The 17,933-nt window shown below is 51.2% G+C and overlaps 1 protein-coding gene across 3 annotated transcripts; it reads right to left on the bottom strand.

Annotated features, from left to right (window-relative positions):
* Positions 1 to 1,966: 1,966 nt before the first annotated feature.
* Abcg4 (ATP binding cassette subfamily G member 4) lies at positions 1,967 to 16,848 on the bottom strand. 3 transcript variants are annotated; one of them, XM_046438780.2, is made up of 15 exons: positions 16,113 to 16,839; positions 15,213 to 15,470; positions 10,401 to 10,518; positions 10,155 to 10,287; positions 9,973 to 10,023; positions 9,631 to 9,776; positions 8,421 to 8,544; positions 8,182 to 8,296; positions 7,850 to 7,992; positions 6,938 to 7,036; positions 6,553 to 6,721; positions 6,353 to 6,453; positions 4,211 to 4,369; positions 3,939 to 4,057; positions 1,967 to 3,722 (listed from the first exon to the last, which is right to left on the bottom strand). In XM_046438780.2, the coding sequence occupies exons 2-15, from the start codon at positions 15,448 to 15,450 to the stop codon at positions 3,497 to 3,499; spliced, it is 1,941 nt and encodes a 646-aa protein (XP_046294736.1). In that variant the 5' UTR covers positions 15,451 to 15,470; positions 16,113 to 16,839; the 3' UTR covers positions 1,967 to 3,496. The 3 variants fall into 3 exon arrangements, with proteins under 3 accessions (XP_046294736.1, XP_046294735.1, XP_046294737.1); XM_046438779.2 differs by having other exon boundaries at positions 16,195 to 16,838; XM_046438781.2 differs by lacking the exon at positions 6,938 to 7,036 and having other exon boundaries at positions 16,195 to 16,848.
* Between the last annotated feature and the right edge of the window lie 1,085 nt (positions 16,849 to 17,933).

Below are 17,933 nucleotides of genomic sequence, written 5' to 3' on the forward strand. Positions count from 1 at the left end.
GATCGATGAGTCCTGAAAGGTGGGCATTTAGGGAAAGAGGGCTCATTTGCAAACCTACCTACATGAGCAGGGTACATTTATGACCCAATGCAGCAGGTTACTGGTACTAGTGGGAAGCATAGCAGATGGGTCACAGTGGAAAGAGCACAGGGTCCTGAGAGCTTGCTCTAGTCATTTCTCTTAATCTCAGTTTCCTTGTCTATAATAGGAGAAGATGAAACTGCTTATCTGAGATACCTCACAGAGTTGCTGTAGGAATCAAAAGAGCTTCTTTTGCAAATATATATACCAATCCACAAATGTTCTCTGGGCCGAATGACCCTTGAAGTGTCCAGAATGTTTGCCTTCTTTAGCTCCTGAAGGAATTATAAGTATATGAATTTATACATTTTTAACCCTTTCAGGAGTATTTGCTACTACTGAGCTACATCCCAGACCTTTTTAATTTTAATTTTTAAACAGAATCTTGCTAAGCCTGGCCCTGAATTTACAATCCTCCTGCCTCCACCCCCTGAGTTGCGGATATTACAGGTATGTGCCACCATTCCCGGATAAGATGAATACCTGACACTGACACTTGATGCCTTTCGACTTGTAAGGAGCCATCTATTGGCATCACTCCAGGGATAAAGGGAGTCTCCAGAATGTCTCTGAAATCTAATGAGAATTCCAGGAAGTAGGATATATTCCCATTTCCTACTCTTGCCCCAAACTATAAAAGAAATGGTTAAACTGGCCATCGTAATGCATGCCTATAATCCCAGTGACTTGGGAGGTTGAGGCAGGAAGATCACAAGTTCAAGGCCAGCTTGGGCAACTTCACAAGAAACTATCTCAAAAATAAAACATAGAAAATGGAGGGCTGGAGGGGTGGGGTTGTGGCTCAGTGGTAAAGCACTTGCCTAGCATGCATGAGGCACTGGGTTCGATCCCCAGCACCACATAAAAAAATAAATAAATGAATGAACAAAATAAAAGTATTGTGTCCATCTACAACTAAAGATATTTTAAAAAAAAGAAAATGGAGGACTGGAAATGCACCTCAAGAGCGGGACACTCCTGGGTTCAATGCCCAGTACTGCAAATAACAAACAAACAAACCCACAAAGGATATAAAGTGAGTCCATTTGAAGTTGAGCACCCAACCAGTCATATTAAACCACAGTCCTAGGGTGCCAGGCGGCTGGCAGGACTGGTGCCAGTGCCTTCCTTCAAACTCCAGGCTTCAGGCCAAGGAGAGCAGAGGGTGAGACAATGTGCTGCTTCTTGGGTTGTCCTGCCACTAGTACTCAAGGCCCTCTAAATCTTACCTACTCCAAACCTCTGGCCTGAAGTCCTGGTGGCAGTGATTCAGCCTTGGGAAGGGTCACTGAGTAGGAAGAAAAGGAAAAGTTGAATTAAGCCCAGTGAGATCCCTGCCACTCCCATCCTAGGATGAGGTTACCCTCCTCCATGAGCACAGCTGGAACTCAGTGAGTCCCGAAGAGAGTCATGTGTCACTAAGGCAAGAACAAGAACACATCCATGTAACAGATACAGGGTACCCACATGCAGCATGCAGATCCACCACGAACAAGGAGTTTGATCAATGCCAAGAGTGAGTCTGGAGACAGAGGATCTAGTCTCTAGGCCTAGTTCCACCTCCACTACCTGAGAGCCCTTGGCAAGTTACTTAGCCCAAGTTTCAATTCTCTCATCTGTCAATCCATGACAATGTGAGATTGTCATGAAGGATAGATAGGACTGGGTTGGCATGGGCCTCCCTTGAAATAAGGAACATGAAACATTGGTAAGATGGAAAGCATGATACAAATATTTCAAAAGATATTCATTTTCTAGCTTGACAGTCCAGGACCATCTCCTGCCACAGTCTCCCTAAACCTGCTGACATCTTACCAAGTGCTCTGAAGACCCTCTTACAGCCCATGTTACCGAGTGTCAAACCCACACACATTCACACACAGCATACTGTATAAATATAGGTTTTATTAATAATGGATGAAATCCCACAAATACAACTGGCATCTCTGTGTAATGAGAAGAATCTGTGGCAGGGCGAGGGAAGGTGGAGAGGTATGTATATAGGAATAAGGGGGAAAAGAACCCTGGGGGAAGGGGCAACCAGAGTAAAAGGAGCCTAGACCCACCAGGAAAGCCAGACATGCTGTAGGTATGTCTGCCACCTTGGTGCCCAGGGCACAGTGTTCTGATGCCCGGGGCCACCTGCTAATAGGAAGGAGGTGGAGAGACATGGACAGAGTTGGAATGAGCAGCAATTGGCCAGGAAAGGGGCAGGACAGTGGAATACCAGCCTGGAGTGCAAAAGGAGGGCCGTGGGATGGCGGTGGCCAAGCCAACTTATTCCCATGCTTGTGCTTATTATTGGGTCCTCAACTCCAGAAGGCTGCTGTTGTGTACCACCCCTGGCTTGGAGGGAGAGAAGACTGGAGGGTAGACTCCTACCAATCCTGGAGAGGAGTCACCCTGGGCAGAATCAGCCTCATCCTTCGAGTCTCCAAAGTGGGATCCCCAGAAAGGAGGCTGGCACTGCCTTCCCCACAGAACCCGCCACCACCACGCCACCATCACTCTTCCTCTGAACCACAGGGGATGATGCATGTGTGGGGCTGAGATTGCCTGTTTGCGTGTATGTGCCTGTAACTCTGGAGAGGGGAGGGAGCATGTGGAACTGTGTGTGTCAGGAGCAGCAAGAAAGGAAGGTTGGGTCTTCGCCTGCTCACCCCCCCAGAATAAAGTGCATTCTCCAGTTCCAGTGACAGGTGGGAAAGAAACACAGACGTTATTGCAAAAATGCCACCAGGCCCTGCCCCCCCACCAAAGCTATAGGGAGGGGGGATGAGATCTCCCATGGCCTCTCCAATCTCCAGGATTAGGAGTGGTGACCCAGACAGAACGCCCAGCTTCTGTCATAGCAGATTGTCCACATAAGCCAGGGTCTGGGGGTGGGGAGGAGAGACTTCCAGAGTCCCTTTCTATTCCATCCCAATGTCCATAATGGGACTCCCAGGGGACCCAACCCCCAGGGCCTAGCCCTGGAACTCTAACCTTACAGCAGCCTGGTTTTCAAACACTGGTGTGGTGAGGACCCCCCCCCCCCAAGAGGGAGCCACTTTGGTCAGTTGTTAAGTAGAAGCCCCATAAAACCTGGGTCTCCAAGACAGACAACAGAAGAGAGTGCTGTGGGCAGAAAGGGGGGGCAGCCTCCCAGTCTTTGCATGCAGGTGTTGGTGAGAGTGGGGAGGAAGCTACAAACCGCATCAACTTGGGAAGACTCCTGGGTGTGGTGGGGTGGGCTGGAGCCCCCACCCCCAGGGCCAAGGCTGGGAGCACAGTCCTCCAGCCAGCCTGTGGAGCAGCTGAGGGAGGGGAGGTGGCTGCACCAGCAACCAGTGCCGAAGTTCTACAAGGTTAAAACAGTCCCAAAGGGCTGGGTGTGCACTGCTGCGGGGGCTGGGCACAGGCCAGGTGCAAGACTCTATCTCTCAGACTTGACCCGGTAACGGAGCACAAGGTATGCCAGCAGTCGCAGGGCCAGGAAGAAGATGCCCAAGACCAGGAAGTCCATGTAAAGCTTGGCATCCTCCACATCCAGCGCTCGCAGGATACTCTGTGGTTCCCGGAATGGACAGCGCTCCTCTAAGCATGTCAGGTCTCCTCGCTCCATGCCATAGATGGTAAGAATCACACCCTCAAAGCCATACCTAGGCAGGTAGGGGCATCAGAGCAGTACACAGCACAGGAAACCTGCTCTCTCAACAAATCACCAAACCCCAAACCTCATCCCTGGGGGCCAACCAGAGTGCCCCTGCCCAAAGGGTGGTGGGGCAGGCACCAGACAGCACAGCCTAGTAGGAGCTAGGCAGGCGCTCCTGAGTAGAGGGGAAGGACAGGGAGGGCAGGGAGAAAGAGGCACCGACCTGACATAGGAGAGGTAGGAGCTCCACTGCAGGTAAGTGGGGATGGTCTTGAAGCTGACGAAGAAGCCAGAGAACAAGAGGACAGGGATGGCAGTAACTGGGCCCACAAAGGTGGCTACCTGGAGGGGAGGCAAGGGAGCTAGGCCATCACAGGGGTGACCAGGACTAGGGTGGCCCAGTTGCCCAAGTGTCCATCCCACTCACGCCAGCCCTTGATTTCTCACGTGATACCCCATCCCCGCTTGAGAATCCTCACATGCCAACCTTCCCACCTGTAAGGAGTTGGAGGCAGCTCCAATCAATAGTCCCAAAGACTGGGCCACTAAGGCAGTGGCAGTGGCCAGGGCCGAGAAGAGTAAGAAGCGGCTGGTCTCAGCTGGCTGGCCTGTCATCCAGTACACAATGCTGCAGTACACCACTGGGCACACAACCTGGAGAATGGGCACAGAGCTGAGCAGGGAACTTGGAGCCATGGGCATGGTGGCCAAGATCCTCCATTCCACCTGGGAATGAGCCCCTAGAACATCTATTCCCCATGCCTATCCTGCCTCCATTTTTGTTCATGCTGTCCCCAGATGGACACATGTCCCCCTTCTCCCTGACTATGTGAACCTCACTCATCTTCCCAAACCATCTCTTTCATGAGGCCTCTCTAACTGGTTTGGGCACAGTGACTTCTCCCTCCTCTGAGTGCCTAAAGTCCTTCTTCTCTGCACCAGCTCATTCCTCATATTTTTAAAAATTTTTTCTTATGTTATTAATGAATTAATTTCTCCTTAGGAGAGTGTTTTGTTCCTCCTGAAGTCTATCAACTCTGTAGACACAAAGAAGCAGATTCAGGATCAACAAGTCCAGAGATATAATATACAACCTGGAGACTATTAATAAAATTATATTATTAAGTGGATACATTTTAGCTGATATGTTGATTTGCTTCATGTTGCTATTATATGTTTCCCATAAAATCATGTTTTAGCTGGTTGCCATGGTGCACGCCTGGAATCCAAGCAGCTAGGGTGGCTGAGACAAGAAGATCATGAGTTCAAAGCCAGCCTCAGTAGCAGTGAGGCACTATGCAACTCAATGAGACCCTGTCTCTAAATAAAATTCAAAATAGGGCTGGGGAGGGTTGGGGATGTGGCTCAAGCAGTGGCGCGCTCGCCTGGCATGCGTGCGGCCCGGGTTCGATCCCCAGCACCACATACAAACAAAAATGTTGTGTCAGCAGAAAACTAAAAAAAAAAATAAAATAAATATTAAAATTCTCTCTCTCTCTCTCTCTCTTCTCAAAAAAAAAAAAAAAATTTAAAAAATAGGGCTGGGGATGTGGTTCAGTGGTCCAGTGCCCCTGAGTTCAATCCCAGGTACCCACCCCCCAAAATAATCATGTTGTAAACCTCAAAAAGGAAACAATTTTTTATCAGTTCTGGAGATGGAACCCAGGACCTCATGCATGCTAGGCAAGTGTTCTACCATTGAGCTACCCCAGTCCCCAAAAATAATTTTTTTAAAAGAAAGACTATGATTTGGAAATTCTGTAGAGTTTTGAATTATAAACTACAAATGTGAGTTTCTTAGATGACTTAAAAAATTAGATTAGAAACTCCTAGAAGCAGGGACTGAGCCCACTATATCACTAGGTATAGTTGTGCAAGTTGTTCCTTGCATAAACGTGCCCAAGCAGAGGCCGAGATCCAGTTTGTATTCTTCTCCCTGAGCTCTGACACAGTGAAGTGTCCACTCTGAGGAAGGAGAACTTTTTTTTTAATGTGGTAGGAGCAAGGTGATAGTGGCAATAATAAAATTAGCTAACATTTTGTGAGCACTTAGTATATGCCAAGCACTATTCTAAGAACCTTGCATTCATTCATCCAGTCATTTCATTCTCAAATAATCCAGAGGTAGTTAGGGTCGTCATTCCATTTTATAGATGGGAACATTGAAGCAAAGGTGACTTGCCCAGTGCCTTGCATCTTGCGAGTGGTAGTAAGGGTCCAGAGCCTATACTACCGCCTCTAGTAAGATCTGTTTTGTTTTGTTTCTTTTTTCAGTGCTTGTGATTGAACCCAGGCCTCATGCATGCTAAGAAAGTGCTTACCACTGAGATAAACTTCCTACCCTTAAGAAGATTTAGAGTCATTTGCAGGGTTACTATTATCATCATTTTCTGTTGGCTGCCAGTTGTTCCCACTAAAATGTTACACAGAACAAAGTTTCTATCATCAGTCTAATCTGTTGCCGTATCATTAGTGGCTGGGTACAGCCTGGTGCATGAAGGTATGTACCATCTATTTGCTTAGTGAATAGAAGGAAGAGAAAGGGCAGAAGGCCAGAAGGTTAAGGGAGCTGGCAAGCAAGGAAGGAGGGGGCAAGAGAGCTGGTAGATGTGGGCAGGTAGGAAGTACAAGGCTCACCTGAAAGGGCACATCGGCCATGGTCTTGGCCAGGTAATACGCTTTGAGGCTGTACCAGTAGTTGAGGTGCTCCCTCATGAAGACCGCCATCTCTAAGGGGACTGAGGGCACAGGCAGATCAGGCACCACTGGCCAACCCCCTGTCCCCTCTGCCTTTTGCTCCAGCACCCACACTGCACACCCTAGGCAACTCAGCTCACAGGTAAGCACGGTTGGCATGAGGGCAGCAAACATGAGGAACAGCATGGAGAAGAAGAGGCAGCCTGTGTTGTTGAAGACCTTGCTGGCATCGTCACCAATGTGCAGGTAGAGGAGACCAATGAGCACGCCAATCACCACATGAGACACAAACCGCAAGTGGGTCAGGACCTGTGGGAAGTACCATCACAGGACAGGGATGTGTCCCAGGCCAGGGATAGGCAGGCAACACTAGGGTGATAACTTGGGATTGTCCTGGGGGTTACATAGACCCAGAGGTGCATTGGAGGGTTGTGGGCAGGGACCCCAATTCCCTTTCCACCTGCTGCTGTCATATAGCCCCAAAGGCTAGACCTATGCTTCCTGTTCCCCATCTTGATGCCTCACCGTGTCCCTGAGGATGGACAAGAAGGTCCTCCTGAATAGGATGCAGAACTGAGTGAGAGTGCTGGTGGCAAAAGTGTGACTTTCAATGGGATCCACTTCCTGGGGAGAGGAAATGGGACCAGGTGAGGTTAACCCACCCACCTGCCACCCACCCAGCTCAGTGCGTGGGAAAACCCTAAGCCTTTCCCAAGGAGGGTCCCAGGATGCAGAAGGAGAACCTCACCAGTGAAGCAGGCACCTGGAGGCGGGGCTCAGAGAGACTGTGAAAGGGAGGCGAGGAGGGTATAAAAGCTTGGAGGAGAGGAGATGGAAAGGCACTTAGGACACCTGTGGTAGCTCACCAGGGCAGAACAGTCACTTCTCTAATCATTAATATTAACCCAAAAGGCTAAGTCCTTAAGGCCACCAGTTTCACAATAATATTTAATAATGATAAAAATGACAACTATAACCAAGGGGTATCTCATCTAAGGAAGAGACCTGGCACTGGGCAAAAACCTGGGGTGTCCTGAGAGCTTTGTGTGCTATCTGTGGGGTCCTCCCAGCCTCCTTGTGAGTTAAGTATCATCACCTCCAAGTTATAGATGACAGAAAGCCACACTGGCCCATGAGGCCAGTGACTGTGTTGGTTTTGCCTACCAGAAGGGCCCATACCAGCACTGAGGACAGCACCGACAAATGTTCAGAAAGAGTTTGCTGAATGAATAAGTGGATGAGAAAACTGAAGCTCAATGAGGCCAAAGTGCCCAAGTCACACAAGCCATAAAGAGTAGGTCCATTCCAACTCCGGGTTCCTCCTGGTACCCAGTGCCTCTGGGAGACAGCATCATGTGTCCCTCTGTGGCAGGGCATCACCCATGGTCCCATCTCCCCTCTCCACCCTGCCCTCTTTGTCCTCTCCACCCTACTTACCGGAGGGCAAGTGGGGCAGGGGGCAGGGACCTCGTTCTTCTCAGGGCTGCTCTTCTTCTCAGCCATGGCACAAAGTCCGTTCTGTACAGCCCTGAACAGCATGGGGTTCAGGTCTCCATACTCTCCAGAGGCCACCTCAATAACTGGGGACACAGAGCACAGGGCTCAGCTAAGATTTATCCTTGCTTCCCAAGGGCAAGTCAACCACTCTTGGGTCTGTGGCTAAGGCAGGTAACAGTGAGACCTCTGTCCCCAGGAGGCCTGAACCCATGCCCTCACCCCCAGGTTTGGCCTGGCACTGTATGCTAACCCCCGCCATTGTCCCCACTCACTGAAGTCAGCCGGGTTGTGGTAGGTGGGGCAATGAAGGCCAAGCCCCTTCAGATAGGGGATCAAGTTGGTAACCATGCCCTTGAAGATGCACTGACCCTGGCTCAGGATGTAGAGCTGATGCAGAAAGGAAGGATGAAGAAAACACAACCAGTGGACAGGCAGGGGCCCTGCCAGCACCTCCACTGAGCCCTTTCATCCCTCCTTCTCAGGCCAACTTTTGAGGCCCACGGACACTCACCTTGTCAAACATCTCAAAGAGCTTGGCACTGGGCTGGTGGATGGTGCAGATGATGGTACGTCCCCCATGGGCCAAGGACTTCATGAGGGACACCACTTGGAAACAAGAAGCACTGTCCAGACCACTGTCCAGAGAGAGGCCACCAGCGGGCCTGGTGAGGTGGGTGGGGCCAAGCAGAGGGAGTGTGCACGGTGGGGAAACTCCTGTGAAGGGCTAGAACTGGACACCCCCATATCCTATACGACCTACAGGCTCAGGCACTTGGAGGTACCCCCAGAAGCCCAGAGCACTGTAAAATGTAACAAGCCTATACTGAGCACCTGTTGTATGCACCTATTGTGTGATTAGGATGATGCAGAAATACCACATTGGTCTGGAGGGAGAGAAAGACAAGCTCACGGATGATGTTAGGGAATGTGGGAGGTGCTGGAGCAATGGGCCGGATGCAGGGGTGGGGGGGAGAGGCGGGGGGGGGGGGAGAGGCAGCTGGGGGAGGAGTTGGGGAGAAAATCCCTGAGTGAGTCTGGAAGAAGTGAGAGCTGAGCTGGTGAGGAGAAAGGGAAGGAGCGGCAGTGAAGGGCATTCTAGGCAGAAGACACAGCATGGGCAAAGCTTAGAGGCATGAAGCACATGGTTTGACCAGGGAGTTACAAGCAACTCAGTGTTATTAGAGCATAAAATACAAGACAGGAGGCTGGCGAATTGGGTTCAGAACAGGACTTTGTTCTGAGGGTAAATGAGACTCATTGCATATTTTGAAGGGGAGGGGAGGGGTCAGGCCAGAGTTGTCTTTAGAAAGTCAGCTCTGGCTGCAGGCTGGAGGAAGGATCGCTTGAGAGAGACTGGAGACGAGGAGATGAACATCTGTCCATGATGTCCTGAACTCAAACATGGGCACTGGGGATGGGCAGAGCGAATTTGAGAGCTACCAAAAGGAGGTGTAACCAACAGGACTTGGTGACTAATGGCTGTGGGGGACAGGAGAGGGAGGCAACAATCAAAGGAAACATCCAGATCTCTGCCTGGGTGAAGATGGGGCTGCTTGTTACAACAGGATTGGTGAGGATGGAGATGAGGAGTCGGCCCTTATCTTGGCCTCAGGAGGCTGCAAACAGGGGCTCTAATCTCCAGCCACATAGAGGATGCAGCCTTGGGTCCTGGTTTGGGCTGAGGGGTGGGGAAGTTGAGGTGAGAGGTGGGAAAGAACTACCTGGTGGGCTCATCAAAGAACATGACAGGCGGGTTGTTGACCAGCTCCAGGGCGATGGCCAGACGCTTCCTCTGCCCACCAGAGAGCAGGGCTGTCCTCGTGTGGGAGCAGGACATCAGGCCCAGTGCCGTCAGGATCTCTGTCACCTGGACCCACCCCCACCCAGCCCAGGTCAGCTTCAGAGTCTGAGTTTCCCCCAGGCACCACCCTGACTTCACAAAGAATCTCCCTTAAGCCCCTTGTCTCCACTTGTTTGCCACACTTCCGCCCCTGACTCTGGGTCCTACAATTCATTAGCCCCACAGAGGGCAGCTGTCCCTAGGCCTCCCCTGTCCCACTCACCAGTTCCTTCTTCACCTCTTGCTTCTCACTCAGCTTCAGGTTGGCTGAGACCTGGGGCCCAGAGGGCAGGAAAGAGATGCATGTGTGGGAGGTGGTACTGCCTTGACCCCTCAGCTGAGGAAGGGGATGCAGGCAGCAGATGGAAGGGGATGCTAGGAAGAGGGTGGCCATCCAGCCCTCACCATCATGGCTTCCAACACCGTGAGGTGTGGCAGCAGCATGTCATCCTGCATGATGTAGCACGACATCTTGCGGAAGGTCCTCAGCTCCCGCGGCCTTCCATTGACCAGGATCTGCCCCTTCATTCCAGACTCTCTGCAGGGATATCCATTGAGGACAAGGGTCAAAGGCACTTCAAGACACCTGTGATCCCCAATGGACTCTTCTTTCTGAGTTCTGTCTCCATCCTTCCCCATCTTTGTCCTCACCTGTATCCTGCCAAGATGTTCATGAATGTGGACTTGCCAGCCCCTGAGGGGCCCATGATGCCAATCAGCTCCCGGCGGCAAAATTTACCAGATAGGCACTTGAGAAGAGTCTTATAACCTGTAGTGAGGAAGGGAGGAGTTTTTGGTCAGGGCTGTAGTGAACAGAGGCACCCCTGTGGTGATCAGTGAAATGCGTAGTTCCTGCTCAGTGTGATTGGGTTAAGAGGCACCCCCCCAGAGCCCCGAAAGTGACCCAAAGTCTCGCCTCATCCTGCCCTTTCAGAAATGGCACCCACTAATGTCAAAGTCCAAAGGCTGTGGGAATACCTGTGCATCTCACCGACAGCTGCAGAGGAGGAATCAAAGTCCAGAGAACCCTGCTCTTCTTCCCTGTCTCAGGGCCTCCGGGAAGATTTTCATACCAATCCGGTCTGAGCTGGTTGACTGTCTCTGGGTTCCCACAGCACTTCTGGTATGCCAGCATGTCTGTTAACTGATGTGCCCGTCACTTGCCCTCCTTCCCAACCTCTTAGTAAGCTCCTTAAGGGCAAGGCCTGTGTCTTATTCATCTTTGTAACCTTAACAGTCTGTCTGGCATGTAGTAGATCCTCAGTAAGTGTCCATTCTATAAGTATGTATTCTCAGAGCTTTTGCCTCATTTTGGAAAAATTGCCTTCTTTGTGTTTTCCCACTCTTCCAAGCTTGTCTCTCCAGCCCCTAACATGGCCCAATGAAATCCCACTTTTCATTTACTCAATGGGATATGCATAAAGAGCACCAGTATGGAGTTAGGCAGATCTAGGTTCAAATTCTGACTCTAAACTTACCAGCTGTGTGAACTCAGGCAAGTTGCTTAACCTCTCTGAGCTCCAGGTCCCTTGTCTGTAAAATGAGGATGATAGTGCCTATCTCATAGGGTTGTTAGGAAAATTAAATGTAATAATTATGTAAAGCATATGACACAGTGCAACTTGGCACATAGTGTGATTTTTAAAAGCAACATTGTGCTGGGCATGGCAGTACATAATTGTAATCTCAGCAATTTGGGAGGCTCAGACAGGAGGATTGCAAATATGTGGCCTGCCTGGTCAACTCAGCAAGACCCTGGCTCAAAAAATAAAAATAAAAGAGGCTGGGGGGAATGTAGCTCAGTGGTAGAGTGCTTGTCTAGGATGTGTGAGGCCCTGGGGTCAATTCCTCCTACCACACACACACATACACAAAAGGTGACACTGTATCATTAATTTCACTTGGCAAATGATTATTGAGATCTACTATATACCAAACTCTCCACCCACCCCCAAAATAAGGAAGAACAGTGTTTGCACTCAAGAGCGTCATCATCTAGGTAAGACAGACAAGAAATCATGGATAATCTGAAGAAAAGTAAAGTAAGGTTTATAACAGAAGTACAAACAATGTGCCAGGAGATTATAGCAAATGGAATTGATAAGGGTAGAAAGGAAGGGGAAAAGCAGGAGGGGCTTCCTGGAAGAGGTGGAAGTTAAAGATGAGCAAGATTTCAAAAGACAGAGGCTGTTCGGCTCTAGGGAAAAAACAAAACAAAACAGTAACAACAAAAAACATGTATGTATACGAGTATGTGTGTGTGTGTGTGTGTGTGTGTGTGTGTATAAATATATATGTGTGTATTCATTCCAGAGAATAGAGGGCAGAGACTGCATAGAGTTACCTGGAAAGATGAAGCCAATATGGAGGGACTTTCCTACTGTGCTTGAGACCTGCCTTGATCAGGAGGAGACACCAAGCCCCTATCCTTCACCTAGTACCCTCCACAAACCCTGCAGAGCTCAGTCCCCTCTTCACTCTACCTCTATAACAGAGAGAGTGAATGGGTACCTTATTTAACCCACCATCCAGCTGTCCCTCTGGGCACATCCTGTTAGAAGGGGGATAACCTCCTGCCCACTGCGTGGGCCTGAACACACCAATCAGTTGGATGGTGCTCATTCCGTCAGAGGCTCTTTTAACAACATGAATGAGGCAACTGGGACCAGGCACATAAGTGACTCACCCAAGGTCACACTGCAAATTCTCTGGGTAAGAAAGTCATGGGTTTCAACCCTCTGCCTTAGTCATCCTCACATCAATCAGAAAGATGTTGGGTGAGCCAGGCACAGGGGTGTGTGCCTGTAATCCCAGCAACCCGGGAGGCTGAGGCAGGAGGAATACAAGTTTGAGACCAGCCTCAACAATTTAGTGAGGCTCTAAGCAGATTAGTGAGACCCTATTTCAAAATAAAAAATAAAAAGAGCAGTGGATGCAGCTCAGTAGCAAAGCATCCCTGGGTTAAATCCCCAATAACAAAAAAGGAAAAAAGAAACAAGAAAGATGTACGGTGTGGGGGACCATCCTTGCATGTGACTGAGTCACACTCCCCGGCTGGGTGCTGAGGCGCTCAGTCGCAGAAATGTGGCAGAGCTTTCCCCACCCTTCTTGGGTCTGAGGGTCAGTGTCTCATGCATGGGTGTGTCTTGCTACAGCCCTATGGGTGAAGCTACGCTCACCTGTTCCTTTGTAATATAACCCCTTGCCCTGTTTAGGATAGAATCTTCCATGGAAGTGCCTTGTGTGTGTCCCCTTCTCTTACTGTGCCCTTGGGTGTGGCCTACCCAGGTGTCAGTCAACCTGCTGACAGTGGACATCATGAAGATAGACTTAGCCCCCTGAAACCTGACCCCTTGCCTCATTTGAATAGCTTCTCCTCAATAAAAGGGGTCAGCACGTGCTCTTGCTCTCTTTCTTTGGACCCTTAAGGTCAGAGGAACCATCACAGCGACCCCAAAGAAAAAGGTATTTGTGTCTCTTGTGTGGTTATTTCGTGCAGCCCAATTAGCCCAGTTTAACTGGAGTGACCCCTGAGCCTTTTAGTCGCGAGAACAGAAACCCAGCAGTGGCATGCCCTAGCCTAAGCTTTTCAGAGCCACTCACAGGAAGTGATTTCTTGTGAAAGGGAAGAAAATGGTGATGATGAACTTTCCCCTCATTCAGTCACAGCCAGGTGCTGGTCTAGCATAAATATCATCTTACATACATACTTGACTTTCACAAATACCAACTCAGCAGAGCTCTCCCAATAAGCCTGTGCAGTGGGTAGTATTATCATCCCTATCTACAGATGGGGAAAGTGAGGCCTAGGGAAGCTAAGCACCCTGCCCAAGGTCACACAGCTTCCAAGTGGCTAGGAATGCAGATGTCTGGACTCTGGCTATGCCACAGCTGCTCAGCCTGCAAGGGGCCTGCCAGGCCTTCGGGCTGGAGAGATATCAGTGTTCTAGTCCTGCCTCGGTCAATAACTCTGCAATTTTGTCAAGTCACTTAATCTCTAGGGCCTCCTGTTCCCATCTGTAAAAGAAGGATAGTAATATCTTCTCCCAAGGACTTAATAGGGTTATTATGAATATTAAGTGAAATCATTAATAATAATGAATAGGAAAGTGTTTTGAAAAATAAGAAATGCCATATACACTTAGGGGAGAGCAGTGATAAGCCTTACTTGGGAGAGACAGAACTCTCCCCCTACCAAATCCCTTCCTTCTCCCCCCCCCTCCCCGCCCCACTTGCTTTCTGTCCTCTAGAGAAGGGAAGAAGGAATCCAGAGAAAAGAGAACTCAAGAGAGGAGGGCAGAGAGCAGAAAAGGGGGCAAAGGGAAGGGGTGGCAAAATGGCCAGTGAAGCGGAAATGAGGCTGGCAAGGTCAAAAAGAGAGAGAATCCCTGGTCAGGGACACCCACTCGTGGCTGATGAGTAGAAGCAGGCCGAGAGCAGGCCCATCAAGCCACATTTCTAAATTTCTCTTCATTTCTGCTTAAAGTTATGAAGAAATGAGAGGGCCAAGGAAATAACAAGTACCTCATCATTTTGCCCAGAGCTGATCTCAGGACACAAAGAGACTGCTCAGGGATCAGGCACTGGGCAGGGAGCCCAGATGCCTCAGTTTCCATCGACTCACACCCTGTGGCCTTTTGGTCACCCATGGAAGCAAGGGTGTAGAGTGAAGAGACAGCTCAGGCTCTGAAGCACCCTAAACCTAGTTCTTAAGCCTCAGAGAACAATACCCCGGCTCCACCCCTGGCCCACACCCAGCTCTGGGAAACAAACCCAGCCTTTCCATTCCCAGCTCACATGTGCAGAGTAGGGATACAAAAGGTGGTCAGGGACTCAGGGATGGGGAAACTGGTCCTAAGGGGAAAGAGGTGGAACTCCTGTACTGGGCTTCTGGTTCAGCTCTGCTACTTACTAGCTGTGGAATCAATATTGGTTAAGTGACTCAATTTCCCTGAACCTCAGTTTCCTTATTAGTAACATGAGGATGACATCTATCCTGCCAAACCTCCACCCTTCTCTCTTGGGAGGACTGTGGCAAGAATGAAGTAAGATGACAAGAATGAGCACATCTTTCAAAATTGGTGCAAGGGGATAGTTAAAAATTGAGGACCCCTGCAGACACCCTTTACATACCATCCCTCACAGACAGGAATCCTCCAAAATAAACAAAGGAAAACTCATCAAGGACCCCTCAAGGATCAGAGGTCATAGGGTCTATTTAGAAGAGAAAGCTGGTTAATTGAACTTGGTGCCCACAAGTGTTCACAGATGTGGGAAGCAGGGATCCTGGTACCTCAACCGTGTGCATGGCGAGGGAGGGGCTGGGGTCCAGATTTTAGCGTTCCTGCAGGGCCCAGCAGTACCCAACTTGAGAAACTTGCAAAGCAGGGGCTATCCAGGCTTCATTGCTCCTGAGAGGCACTTCCTAAAGAGCCCACAGTTCCCCACCAGGCTGCTCCCTACCCCTTTTTCGCCAGCAGGGCCCCTCCCGCACGGAATAGGACAGCTCCACGAACTCGATGTCCACCGCTGACCGCTTGGGTAGGTGGGAGAAGCGCTGGGCTTCTGTGATGTGGTTCTCCACCTTCTTCAGATGCGTGGTCAGCACAGGGGGCTCCGCCCCGTCCTCCAGTGCCACGGCCATGGCCACAGCCCCTGGCCCTAGTCCACAGCCCACTGCCTCCAACGCCTTCTCCGCCATCACTCTGCCCGCTGGCTGGCCTGCAGAGAAAGGGCCTGCTCTGTTTAGGTCAGATCCCCCAACCCCAGTTCAAAGCTCCCTGTTGTCTAATGCCGCCCAGCCCCCGCTTCCCCCGCCTGCTTCTCAGGACACATCCCCAACTGTTAGCACCCCTCTCTTCGTCCGGTGATCTGCCTCCCCCTCGCCCCACCCTCCCCACTCAGCGAGGCTCAGTCCCCACCTCTTCTCGGTCTGGGATAGCCCCAGCCCCCCTGGCCCCCGTCTGGCCCCAGTCAGGCCCTAGCTTGGCCCCTACAAGCCCTGAGCTGCTCCTCCCCCCACCCCGCGCCTCTAATCTCCTTACCCCGCAGGCCAGCAAACCCCCGGGGACTGGATGTTGGAGGGGTGGAGGCGGGGAGGGCGCCGGCGGAGGCTGCCCACTAGGAGGTCAGGGTGGCAGGGAGAGCACTGCGTGGACCGGCAGAGGCGGAGAGGAGGCGGCTCTGCGCTCCCACTGCATCCCCCTCCCCAAGCCTGGCGATAAGCCTCCGCCGGCCCCTCCCGCCGGCGCCCCTGGCCCGGGGCGTCCCGGACTATCCCCAAAGACAGGCGCACCCCACCGCTAAGTAAGCACCCCTGTGGTGGGCGAGACCCCCCGCCCCATCTCCCGCACGCTCAGTCACCTTGACGCGCCCCAGGGCCGGGCCGGGCAGAGATGCTTAGCGCTGCCACCGGCCAGAGATGGAGACTCCGGGCTCTCCTTACCTGCCTCGGGCTGCGGCACCGGCGCCCCAGCTCCGGGTCCCGGTGGCCCGGGCCGGGGCGGGGCCGGGGAGGGACGAGCAGCAGGGGAGGGCCCGGCCCCGGGTCAGAGGAGATGACAAGGTTGTGGGGAGGGGCGGCTGGGGTCGCGCCCCTGCTTCGCTTGGCTGCGCACACCAGATCCCCGAGCCTGGTCTCCGGCGCTGGTGTCCTCCCGAACCCGCCAGGCGACTGCGTTCTCCTCCAAGCTACTGCTCGCCGGTCCCGCCGCTCTTAAAGGGCCCGTGCCTTTCCACAGCCCTCGGGGGGCTAGGATGGCGAAGGCGAGTGCAGTGCCCGCGGCGCGAGGGTCGGAGGAGGCGTTTGTGGACCCAGGACTGAGGGCTGGCAGGGAAGAATCGACTTGGGGGCGATAAGAAAGTTAGAGTGAGGGGGACAGATCTCTGGAATATAGTCTAGGCAATGGTAGTGGAGGGGTGTGGGGCGCACATTCCGTCACTCTAAGGGATTGTGAAGCTGACAGTCTTCGCACACAGAACCTATCCCCATCAATTTTCCCCGGTTCTAGCTATTAAGCTAAAGCCCCTCCCATCCCCAAACCAAGCACAAAAGATTTCAAAGAAGCGGGAGTCTTCGGACATTGGGATATCCTTCTTCCAACCCCATTCACACTTTCCCTCTCTAAGGAGGAGGACACTAGTTAAGATTGGACTTGGGGTAATTAATGTTGATTAAACTTGTATGAGACTTAAAAAAAAAAGATTGGTCTTGGGGGAGAGGTTGCAGGCAGCTCCAATATTAAACTGGTACCCATACTCAGCCTGCTCTGACTGTAGAAATCTTTATTCTGTCAGGCCAATTCAGGTCTCCAAAACAAGCACAAGGCTGATCCTGAAGGCATCTGTGTGTCAGGACATAGGGTTCATGGACACTGCCTTGGACATCATGCACATGTGCATTCTCTCCCTCACCCTACAAGCTTGCAGCCTTCTGTCCCCGCAATGCTGTTGGAATTCCCTCTCCCTCAGTCCCACCTTTGCCCATTGCCCTCAGCCCCTGCCTGCCCCAGCCTCTGTGTCTTCAAGGGGTAAAGTAGGTTAGCCAGCCAAGACACGTGACCTGAGCTTTTAAGTTCCCACCTGTCACACAGCAGAGACGGATGGGAGAGAGGCTGCTGGCTTTGCTTCCACCACTGAGGTTTCTCCAGACTGCAGCAGCAGAGAGGTTACTAGCAGTCAAACTTCTCCACTCCCCCCACAGCATCTTCTCCACAGCTTGATGGGCTAGCGGCCCCTACAGGGCATCTCCAGGCCCCACCCTGTAACTGTGAAGTTTATGTGGGTTTTGGACCTTTCTTTTCCTAACTACTCTCCACCCGCTGCCCCACATCACCACCATTCCTTAGGACTAACCTTCCCATTTTCTAGATAGGCCCTGCATTCTCCAAGTTAACTTCCAGAAGCCCTGATCCCCCAACAATTGGATTTATTTAACAACTACTGCAGATGCACCAGGCATTTTCTCATTTAATCCTCATAATATCTCGAATGAGGTAGGTTTTTCAGCCCTTCTTTAGAGATAAAGAAATTGAAACATAGGAAAGTTAAGCAATATGCTCAAGGGGAACATCTAGGCAAAAGCTGGACTTGAATCCCAAAGCCCCTGCTTTTACCCACTCTGCTAATTGGTCCTTTAAGAGCCTTATACCCAAATGGATGATCTCCATTCATTTTCTAAACAGG

Source organism: Marmota monax, unplaced genomic scaffold (genome assembly GCF_021218885.2).
Source record: "Marmota monax isolate L192 unplaced genomic scaffold, Marmota_monax_Labrador192_F-V1.1 WCK01_AAM20220418_F8-fsc00081, whole genome shotgun sequence".
NCBI lineage: Eukaryota > Metazoa > Chordata > Mammalia > Rodentia > Sciuridae > Marmota > Marmota monax.

What these genes read in the sequence shown, in the direction of transcription:
- Abcg4 (XM_046438780.2), bottom strand. Translation starts at nt 15,450, where the DNA reads ATGGCGGAGAAGGCGTTGGAGGCAGTGGGCTGTGGACTAGGGCCAGGG. An exon ending in AAGAGGTGAAGAAGGAACTG is followed by an intron (nt 9,777 to 9,972) that starts GTGAGTGGGACA and finishes GGGTGGGTCCAG; the next exon opens with GTGACAGAGATCCTGACGGC. An exon ending in TCTTTGAGATGTTTGACAAG is followed by an intron (nt 8,297 to 8,420) that starts GTGAGTGTCCGT and finishes TTTCTGCATCAG; the next exon opens with CTCTACATCCTGAGCCAGGG.